Raw genomic sequence first — 12,030 nt, 5'->3', positions numbered from 1 at the left:
AAACCCTCCCCTCATTCCGCAGGGTGCCTGCTTTTGTTGCGGGTAACCCGCAGGTACCTGACCCGCTGCAGGACTCTACCACAACACAATGCTGTTGATGCAGGGATGAAAATAAGGATTGCTTTTTCATGAAAGACTCATTGAATTGCAATGCTGAGCATAGGCTATGGCTGAATATAAAAGCTATTTTTAAAAGGCTAAGCGTGACACACATTCCACAGCTGTTCTTATAAACTAGTAGTAATTCTTTAGTACAGTAGCTAACCTGGAATATTGCACCTTACTAATAATAGCATGTCTTTGATTTATGATTAGTACTCACTCTTTTGTAAATATAGTCATAAAATGTTATTGCAGTTTTTTTAACCAAAAATATTGGAGCAAAAAGTGGGCTTAAAGTGCAGACTGTGAGCTTTAATGTAAGGGTATCTACATCTAAATTGGGTGAATAGTGATTGTGTTATTAGGAATAACAAAGCTACCATCTTACTGTTGTCCCAGGCCAAGTGAAATCTGTGTCCAAATGGTTGCCCAGCCGCATTGTGAAATGTATTTAATTTATATAACTTCCACAGAAACTGCCAATTAACTTTTGTATTTTAAAGGGATCCTGTCATCAGAAAACATGTTTTTTTCAAAACGCATCAGTTAATAGTGCTACTCCAGCAGAATTATGCACTGAAATCCATTTCTCAAAAGAGCAAACAGATTTTTTTATATTCAATTTTGAAATCTGACATGGGGCTAGACATTTTGTCAATTTCCCAGCTGCTCCTGGACATGTGACTTCTGCCTGCACTTTAGGAGAGAAATGCTTTCTGGCAGGCTGCTGTTTTTCCTTCTCAATGTGTCTCAGTGGGACATGGGTTTTTACTACTGAGTGTTCTTAGATCTACCAAGCAGCTGTTATCTTGTGTTAGGGAGCTATCTGGTTAACTTCCCATTGTTCTTGCTTTTGTTTGGCTGCTGGGGGGAAAAGGAAGGGGGTGATATCACTCCAACTTGCAGTACAGCAATAAAGAGTGATTGAAGTTTATCAGAGCACAAGTCACATGACTCGGGGCAGCTGGGAAATTGACAATATGTCTAGCCCCATGTCAGATTTCAAAATTGAATATAAAAAAATCTGTTTGCTCTTTTGAGAAATGGATTTCAGTGCAGAATTCTGCTGGAGCAGCACTATTAAGAGATTCATTTTGAAAAAAAAAGTTTTTTACCATGACAGTATCCCTTTAAGGATCCTTCCAACTGCAGGTTTTAGATCTGTCTACCAGTGCTCAATGCAGAGTTGGAAGGGGCCACCGGTGCCACAGTGGGAGGGGAGTGTTGGCTGATGTGTGTCAGTAGTGGTAGAGTGTGGGGGTTGTCAAGGAAGTTGTATACATATTTTAGACAAGAAGGCTTATAGAAGAAAACAAAATAAAGAGAAGGCTAAAAAGGATGGAAAGATACATCATTCCTTTATAAGGTTTATGGAATACATATGAGTTGTTATTTGTACTAAAAACTGGAACAGTATGTCAATATGGTCAAGTATGTGTATAATGTGTATGACCCATTTACTAGGCATATTGTATGCTATGCATAGTCCAAATATGGAGATTAAGGAACATTTTTGAAGGTAAAGAGGTTATGAGCTCTAGCAAAATAGATATGGAAAGATTAGGGGTGCAATGGGTTGATGGGGATAGAAAAGGTAGAGAAGGAGAGAGTGTTTGTGTTTTTATAAGAAACAATGTGAAAGGGGACTGAAATAAACGAAATAAATAACTAATTATATTAAATACATTCTTAAAGTCAGCATACAATAATTCCAAGTTAAGTAAAAATGACTTCCAAAAGGAACTTTTCCTGGGTAAAATGGTGTGCTATTCATTTAGCCTGCAATAAAGTAAGTAAACTTTGAGTTTCAGGGTGAAACTTCTTGGAAAAAGGGAACCAACCATAACCAGTTTGGTGCAGAAAGCAGCATGTGGAATGCAGAGGATTGTGGTTTGTGTGAGCATCATACAAGGAAAGATATGTGCTAAATGTACTTTATGAATAAAGGAATGTAAACGATGATATGCTGTGTTGTGGAGTGGGCACTACTTTGGTCATCTATGACCATGACATTTTTTTCTAGTTTTCCCAAGCACTGTTCTTATTTGGGATTTTCAAGGCATCATTTTGATATAAAAAATGAGCGGTGCATGGAGCGGTACGGCACTTATCATACCCTAAGGACAGATATGTCAATGTGCAGTTCAATATTATTCAATATCACCTGATCAAGCTTTTTTTTTTGCTGCCTTCACACCTATATAGCTTCAAATTCACAGGTTGTTACTTTCAGGGTAGTTATTAGTTGAACACATATTAAACCATAGTTTGTACAATATATTGTGCATTTTGTGAATGTTGTAGCCCTTTTCTTCACTGGTGTTTGGAAGTTAATTCAGGCTACAGCAGCATAGTCAACTACTTAACTCTCTAGTAGTGAGTCAAAAAGGGCCAATGGCGCATAAGAGTTATTTTGTCACCTGGAAGCTTTGTGCTGCTGAGAAGCAGTAGAACCAAAAACATTGTCTTTTCTTTGAACATAAGTTGACACAGAAGCTGGGTATGTAGGCTACCACCAAAAGGTTGAAAAGTTTAGGTCTCTAATTAGGGGCATATGAGTTGTAGGAACCCCAGGGCATCCTTAATTTTGCTGGCAGTGTGATGCCCATGGGGAGAATATTTAAAGCAGGGGAATTTTGCCTATTTAACTAGCCTATTTAAGGAATAGACCAGTTGGCTGGCAAAAGCAAATTGGCCTTACCAAAAATATTAGTAACAAAGGCAGCTAAGGTACATATAGGACAAGTTTCTAGCGGATTTAAATGGTTAAAATGTGGTCTCAGTAGCGTCACTAGAGGGGGGCGGGCCATGGTGCGTGACGCGCAGCCAGGCCCCGCCCCTCCGTACGGCCGCATTTGTCAGTGGCGCACGGGCTGCCGGGGGGCCCTGAGTGGGTGCGGGCACTGGCCCGCTAGCACCCCCTGCTCCCCCGGTAGTTCCGCCACTGTGTGGTCTCAGCCAGCACAATCCAACCAAGAGCTGAATGTATTTAAAATAATGCTTTTGTTTTGGGGCATATTTCTAGGATAAACGGTGTGCTCAGGAATGGCTTGCACAAGTCGATAGCGTAGTGGAGGCTTTAAAAAAAAACAAACAAAAAACTATTCCATAGCAGCAGGTTTGGAACTACAACATATGGTAAGGAGCTGAGTAATAGAGGTTGTTTTTTTGGATGGAAAATATGAGAGAAGAACAAGCATTATGTAACTGATCAGCAATGTGCACCCTATCAATCAATTCATTTAGGCAACTTGCATGGACCTGTTTTGAAAACAACACAATTTTAGGTTTAGGAGTCCCCTCTTATTTGATGGTGGAACGCGGCAGGACAGAAAAAGTGCCAGGAGGCGGGGGCTATGCCCATTCTAGCAGGCTGTGATTGTCCTCCATAAGGGAAAATGAGAGAAACCACGGAAAACTTGGTGGATGGTCTTAAGAAATTGCATGAGATGTCAACTGGGACACATTTGGTGGAGGGGGCTATACTAAATGTTTAATAATTCTGTGACTTCTGGTCCCTCTTATTTGTCCACAACTTTTGGTGTTTAGTCTGGTTATTTAATTAGTAGGATTCGTTGATCAGATGGAAATATTAATATTGCAGCGGCAACCGATAGCAACATAGATCATTTAGGGCTTAAGGACATACACAGGGCTAATTTACATAAGCACTGTCCACAAACCCACAATCCAAGTAAGTCCTAAATAAATAATATACAAAAGCAGTTCAATGAGGTCCCTTGGGTACAGAGTATCAAAATAGTGAACACATCTCCTTTGAGCAGTTGTTTGTTATGACTGTTATAAGTCGCATATCTCCATACTCTATATAACCTCTCTTTTCTGGATGCTGCATGCCATCTCCGCTAGTTGGATGTCAACTGATTCTCTTTTGGAGTTATTCCAGATAACCTGGAGAAATTGGGGGTATAAGACCCCCATAATGCTAATTCCACCACTTAAGGTTTACCTCAAATGGAGTCTCATACTTCAAATATCTCCAGGTTATCATATGCTGGGAAATCAGCATGTTATCCTTGTGAGCATGTTTTCCCATTTATCCACTCAGTTCCATGTGACTGGGGCAATCAACCATGCTGATATTTACCTTAGTTCACTTATACTTCTGACATATACTAAATACCCTTGTTGTTCTACTTTGTGGTAATGGTCTAGGTATACCACACTAATTTAGCTCTGTGTTAGTAGGTCATTAAATGCAAGCATGGTACTTAACTCAAGTTTGAACTCATGGAGACATCTGGGAAATGTAGTATTGGCTCTGCTGCACATGTTGCCATGGCAACATAGCTACTAACGAGAAACGTGTTCTATTTGTTCATTTTCTCGTTGAATTTTTAGGATTCAGATTAGCAACAGTGCTAGAGGAAAATGCTGCTTTAATGTAATAAAGCACATGAAGGAGATTTTCATTAGTTGTCAGACTTTATCTTACCAGAGAGGAGGCGACCACGACGTGAAGCTTCTGCAGCCAGCGTACATGATAACTCTATTCGTTTCTCCTGCTCGTGGAGCTGGGACTCAGGGTCAGGGGGTACTTCTAGCTCCAAGTCACTTAGTGGGATCACATTCTGTAAACTTAATAAAGGACAGATCAGAGTTTATATTTTACAGGTATTTGTTTCTGTAGAAGGAGTATAATGATAACGGTTACTGTCACTATTCTAACTAAACAGACAGATCTTATCACAACACTGAAACAATGTCCATTAGATTCAGTACTTGAGTCAAGAAATGTATATAAAGCTTCTAGTCAATCCAGTGGAAACATAAAAAAATCCACTCTTTCTACAGAATACAGGTATTGGACCTGTTACCCAGAACGTTTGGGACCTGGGTTTTTGGATAACAGATCTTTCCATAATTTGAACCTTCATACATTGAAGGGCGCATTTATCTTGAATTTAAAACTAATTCGAAATTCAAATTTTTGAGTTCTTTTACTGTCAAATTCAACTAGGGAGTTATTCAAATTCGATTCGAGTTTTTCAAAAAGTTTGATTCGAGATTTATAATACACTGGCCCTTTAAGAACTTACATTCGACCAATCGCCAACTAAAACCTGCTGAATCGCTGTTTAAGTCATGGAAAGATGTCAAAGGATCAATTTGGATTTGATTCACGTTTTCAGGTCAATCCTATTCACCCAAGTTTGATGTATTATTTTATTTTTACAGAGAAAAAAATTTGATTATTTGAATACAATGGAGTCTATGGGAGGCGGCCTTTCTGTAATTCAGAGCTTTCTGGGTACCAGGTTTCCAGCTAACTAATCCATACCTGTGCCATAATTAATTGAACACTATTAACTGAATTTGAAAAACAAGTGCCTTAGTCCTCTAATGTAGTACTAAGCAGCAAGCACCAATGGCCTTTTAGCAATTGTGGCTCTAGAATATAACATGTAACATTGTTACTTACGTAGTCATTTTCTGGATCAACTGGTTAGTCCCTGGGGTGCCCTTGGGTACTTGCCTATGTGGCTAAGATTTCGAACACACGTTAAGATTATGGCAAATGCCAGACGGCTGCTGAAGGATGCTATAGACATTCGTTATGTATTGGGCTATTGAGGGGCTATATGGGCCTTTTATGCCAGGGAATCTCAGCCTGGACCAGTCTATGGCTGCCAAACATATATTATTATTTTAATTTATTTTATTTACTAAAATGTTTTTCAAAAAAAAAAACACTTCAGCCAAACTGCCATCCCTTTTTTTTTTTTTACCATCGGCAGGTTTGAGATTGAGGACTTTTTTATTCTGACTTTAAGCAGCATTTTAGTTTTTCTTATCATAAAAAAATATGTTTTCCCCCTTAATTGTTCACGGGAAACCAGTCACCAATCACATTTCAAACATTCTCTAATAGATAGTGTTCCTACTTTTAAGGGTAGGACTACACCAGTGGCGGAACTACCGGGGGAGCAGGGGGTGCGCGCGGGCCTGGTGTTGCGCGTCCTGCGCCAGGGCCCGTCCCCCTCTAGTTACATTTCTGGACTACACAAACATTTTTGGCGCGATCCAACGCGCTGCAACAAACTGCATGCAACAAAAATAACTGCACGCTGCGTCTGCATCCGACAGTCGCGTCGCGTCATATCAACCCTGCGACTTCATCCGACAATACATTCACTTACCTTATTTTTGCCGCATGCGTTTTGTTGCAGCGTGTCGTATCAAGCCAAAAATGTCCATGTAGTCCTACCCTGAGGGTAGAACTACACGAGCATTTTTCATCAGATTTTGTGGGTCAGATTTAGCTGATCCTCCATGCAACACCACACTACGCCGCACAACACCACGCAACAGCACAAGCTTTTGTAGGATGCTACAAAATCTGATGTCAGTAGGCTAGAATATAAAGTCGGATCAGATAAGTCGGATGGATTACCCCTGACAGTCAATATATTTCAATGAAGAAAAAAAGTCTTTCAGACACCATCCGTTGTTATCTTGTCGGAAGCAGCATTCACATTCAACAGTCATGTCGGATGGAAAATTTTACATATAGTTTACACATCTGATTTTTGTAGGATGCATTTTGTAGACCCGACACCATCCTACAAAAGCGCTTGTGTAGTTCTACCCTAAGGTGGGGAGGTGTACAGGTATGTGTAGCCAAATGGATCTGTACTGTTTTCAAATACATTACAGACATTATAGACAGATATCAAGGGATCTATTTTTACACCATAAAGACAAGAGGTCCCCCCTTTAGGGCACGATTCCACCGTGATCCGACACGCTGCACAAAATCGCAGACAAGTAAACGTGTCTGCTGTTGTCTAAGGCACTATGGGTGATCATGCTCCATAGACCACTCTTTTCCCCTCTGCTTTTGCCCTGAGGTGAGGAATAAAGGTTCCTTCCTTTTCCACCCTTTAAAGTAATAGTAACACTAGAAAGTGAAAGTGGTTTAAAGGAATGACAATATAATGTACTGGTGTGCTGCACTGGTAAAACGGGCGTGCCATTGGCAGCCATTCAAACACAGTAGATAACAGATATGTTGTGAAGAATCTCACTGTACTACTACAGGGCTTATTGGTTATTTGCCGTGTATCCTGTGCCAGTATTGAGCAGTTACATATATATTCAACGACTTTCCCAGGTAGACAAAGATAACCCAATAAATACATTGTGGCCCAACAGCAACACATATAGAACCACATCTCAGATATATTGTACAATTCGGACCACATTACAAATAGAAACAACAGATACTTTTTTAACTAAATGGACTTCGGTTATTCCGCAGACAGGCGCTTCTCAAATACTTCAATATCATACAAGAACCATGCAAACATTGTCTGCCAGCAAATATCAGGAAATGTCATTACAGATATTACACCACTCATATCTTACACCACTCAGATGACATCATATAGGTACTTTAAACACAGACAAAATGTCACCAGCCCCGAGCTGACCTCGTACACTGTCTTCAACAACTATGAGGAGACGTTCACGAATATTGGAAATCTTTATCACAACAGACAGGTTCCTTTACTTTATTGTGGGCACTCTTTGGAATACGACCCCCCCCACACAATTAAGACTTACTACATGCTCTGAGACATCTAGCAGAAAGACTAATTGCAGCAACCAGGAAAACTATCCTTCACCACTGGCTCCCCCCCCCTCACCTCCACTCTCATTAGTTAAACGGAAATTGCACCATATTTTTCAAATGGACTAGTTAGAAAATACCACAAATAAAGAATAATACACAGAAAAGTTATTTTCAACCTAGATGAGCTACATATCCTCAATCCCTACCCATATCAGACATCTCACGGTTTATGCATTCAGAGACACCTCATGGTATGATACGGAATAACTATCGAACAACAACATAGTACAAGAAACAGACTAATACATCCAAAATCTTCACCGACTACAGGAGCAGAGTCTGCGATCACCCCCCGGGAGACATCAAATAAATAGGATGTTATCTACAAGTTGTGTATAATCAACAGTGATATGTTTTGGTTGCGGGATATATTGCTTTACAGATCACTATTCTATTAGAGACAGTTGAGTTGAATCTATAATTTGCTTACTATTATTACTTGTTAAGAATTTATTTTGTGTACCTCCAAACTCCTTCCAGATTTTATATTGCTATGAAAATTAAATAAAAACATATGTTAAAAAAAATATATATAAATATTATGCAGGCTGAGAGGGGTTCCCAAACTTTTTTTCTATGATTGTAGTCTTGGCTGCTAGCACAGGCTTCTCCCTCCGCCATCTTGGATCAGCAGCAGTGTGAACCTTCACCACTCCCTATAGATATGCCCTCTAAACAGATCCTAGATCAGCCCAGCAATTAAGAGAAATGTTAACAGAGCTAAAATCAACGATCCAGGGCAACATTCGGCAGCTGGCAACAAACCTCAGGCAAGAAATACAAGACATTGGCGAATGCATGGCGAATATGGAGGAAAAAATGGGGGAATTTGCAGAGGCAACCAGGGATCTTTCAGACAACTGCACCATGGTACAAGATGAACTGGATTCACTACGAGAAAAGATTAACTGGATTCACTACGAGAAAAATCACAAATTTGCGATTGCGTGGTATTTCAAAACAGTTCAACCCACAGAACTTGAGCCATACGTCTTAGAACTGCTAAGAGTAATAATGCCAGACGAACATGCCTGAGTATTTATTATTGATCGCATACACAAATACATTTAATGCAATGTACCCTAGGTAATACGGATTTCACTATTATTAATATACAGTTATTAGGAGTAGGGCAAAATGTACAGTTTGGCACATTCTGAGAAAGAAAGCAAGCACTGGTGAACTCACAACGCAAAAAGACATGGGCATTCACGGAAGACAACATTGGTGGATGATAGCAGAATCATTTCCATGGTGAAGAGAAATACCTTCACAACAGCCAAACAAGTGAACACCACTCTCCAGGAGGTAGGTGTATCGATATTCAAGTCTACCATAAAGAGAAGACTGCACATGAAAGTAAATACAGAGGGTGCACTGCAAGGTGCAAGCCACTTATAAGCATCAAGAATAGAAAGGCTAGATTGGACTTTGCTAAAAAAAACATCTAAAAAAGCCAGCACAGTTCTGGAAAAATATTCTTTGGACAGGTGACTGAAAGCCGCTGTAGTAAAGACATGGCAGAGCATTAAAAAGGAGGAAACCCAGAATCTGGTGAATCTGGGTTTAAGTTCAAGACTTCAGACTGTCATTGCCAGCAAAGGGTTTTCAACCAAGTATTAGAAATGAACATTTTTTTCAGTAATTTGTCCAATTACTTTTGAGCCCCTGAAATAAAGCGATTGTGTTAAAAAACATTTTTATGTAATCTTTGTGTTCAACCCACTGAATTAAAGCTGAAAGTCTGCAGTTCAAATGCATCTGAGTTGTTACATTTAAAATGCATTGTTGTAATGCACAGAACCAAAATTAGAAAAAAGTTGTCTGTCCAAATATTTATGGACCTAACTGTATAATAGCTGGGGATTTCAACACTAGGACAGCCTCTAAACCTCCCCAAGCAATCCACCAAACACGGACATTTAGAGATATTCTGCATCTCCATGCCTTAATAGATGTATGGAGGGCAAAAAATCCATGAGAGAAAGAATTTACCCCCAGAAATGATACTCAGTGATACACAAGAATAGATCTAATTTTGGCAGATCCCCAGACCACAGCCCATTTCCAAATCTTGGATCGGCCTTAGAATATGGTAAGACCATGCCCCAGTATGTGTAGAACTTTGGCCATCACTTAATAAACAGGGATTAGGAATATGCAGACTCAATGAATCTCTTATATTAAAACCAGCGACTAAACAATCATTGACAGATAAAAATCAAACAATATTTCCAGGAAAATCAATCACCCATAATCGAGCTCAAAACTCTCTGGTTTGCACATAAAGAAGTCATTTGAGGTGAACTAATCTCTTTAGCCAAAAGTCTTTACAAAAAAGTTGATTTACAACATACACAACTAGAACAAAACTGACAGAATTTGAACATTAGAAACATTTAATGCAACCAAGCCCTAAAATGATACAAGAAATAACAGAGATCAGAGCCAAACTCAATGAAATCCCTTACGCCAAAACGCAATATAGACTAAAGTTATTAAAGCAATTCTACAATACAAAAGGAAATAAGGCCAATAAGCTTTTAGATGCCCAATTAAACCAGAAACAAGCTAATGCAAGAATAGCCTATATTTCAACTCCTACTGCTAAACTAAATGACCCCAAACAGATAGTGGACCATTTTGCATCTTATTATTCCAAATTATATAACCTGCGAAAAGAACCCTCTGAAACCCCAACCTACGGTTGTAATGATACACCAGTATCTAGAGGAAATACAACTTCCTCACCCTAAACCTCAGCAGGTAGATAACCTAAATACATAAATCACACAGGAAGACAAAGAATTAATGATAACAAAGCGTAAGACCAATAAATCTCAGGGAGAAGACGGGTTTACCAAACTATACTATAAACAATTATTGTTGCTACATTTAACCCGTCTTTTCAATAACATTATGGACACAGGCACGGTTAAACCTGAATTCCTGACTACCCGGATAGTAACAATCCCAAAGCCAGGGAAAGCTCCAGATATATGCCAAAATTACCAACCCATAGCACTCCTAAATAAGGACTTGAAAATCTATGCAAACGTTCTATGCCAATATGCATAGATTTACCAAAGAATGTGGCCTGTAGGAACTAGGGATGTAGCGAACATCGGAAAAAATGTTCGCGAACATATTCGCGAACTTGCGTCAAAAATGTGAACGGTTTGCGAACGTCGCGAACCCCATAGACTTCAATGGGAAGGCGAATTTTAAAAGCTAGAAAAGACATTTCTGGCCAGAAAAATGATTTTAAAGTTGTTTAAAGGGTGCAACGACCTGGACAGTGCCATGCCAGAGGGGGATCAAGGGCAAAAATGTTTCTAAAAAATCCATTGTTGACACAGCGCTGCGTTTTGTGCTGTAAAGGGCAGAAATCACACTACATTTCTAAACATGTGTAATAAAATGCTTTAAAACGTCCGGCGTCTACATGCCAATCAAGTCGTTTAAAAGTTACAGCCTGTTCACACGCAAAGACGAAACGCGGTGCTTACTGCAACGCAAAAAGACGCAAAGAGCTTTAATGAATGATACCGTCAAGTGAGCAAATAATAGTTTTTAATTACTAGTTGCTTGTCACCTCCAGGATGTTCGTCCTGTTGGTGGCAATATTTCTGTAGTGGTGTGTTTAGCAGTCACCGTGCTTGTGCGCACGTGCACGGTCAGGCAGAGGTAATTCAATGTACAGTGAAGCGAACCAAAAAACACTGATTCTGCAGTGTGGGCCCAGTTTTGGTCTACTTTATTGATCACCTGCGGTGACCATAAAAGATGCGATTTTGCCACTGTTGCAGAACCCTGAAAAATTAGGCATGTGTACTTTCCTGAAAAATTATGTTTTTTTTGTCGCAGCCACTGAACCAGAAGTCCAGAAACAATATGCCATATAAATGCTGAAAATATTAATTTTTTTTTGTGGCAGCCACTGCAGCACAGAGGCCAGAAAAAATATGCCATATAAATGCAAACAATATTAATTTTTTTTTGTCGCAGCCACTGCAGCACAGAGGCCAGAAAAAATATGCCATATAAATGCAAACAATATTAATTTTTTTTTGGTCGCAGCCACTGCAGCACAGAGGCCAGGAAAAATATGCCATATAAATGCTAACAATATAAAAAATTTTGTCGCAGACACTGAAGCACAGAGGCCAGAAAAAATATGCCATATAAATGCTGAAAATATTCAATTTTTTTGGTCGCAGCCACTGAAGCACAGAGGCCAGAAAAAATATGCCATATAAATGCTTAAAATA

The 12,030-nt window shown here is 39.4% G+C and overlaps 1 protein-coding gene across 15 annotated transcripts in view; it reads right to left on the bottom strand.

Moving 5' to 3' along the window:
* plekha6.S (pleckstrin homology domain containing A6 S homeolog) overlaps nt 1–12,030 on the bottom strand; it is a 128,403-nt gene that overhangs the window by 8,277 nt on the left and 108,096 nt on the right. For 14 of the 15 annotated variants that reach the window (XM_041583828.1, XM_041583829.1, XM_041583833.1 and 11 more), the window contains one exon: nt 4,559–4,701. In XM_041583828.1, the coding sequence (XP_041439762.1) occupies nt 4,559–4,701 (143 nt within the window). Of the gene's footprint in view, nt 1–4,558; nt 4,702–12,030 lie in introns of those variants that run through there. The other variant, XM_041583835.1, reaches the window with a different exon arrangement.

Source organism: Xenopus laevis, chromosome 2S (assembly GCF_017654675.1).
Source record: "Xenopus laevis strain J_2021 chromosome 2S, Xenopus_laevis_v10.1, whole genome shotgun sequence".
Classification (NCBI taxonomy): Eukaryota; Metazoa; Chordata; class Amphibia; order Anura; family Pipidae; genus Xenopus; species Xenopus laevis.
The sequence above is the reverse complement of the archived record's forward strand: the minus strand, read 5'-3'. Positions and strand labels throughout refer to the sequence as shown.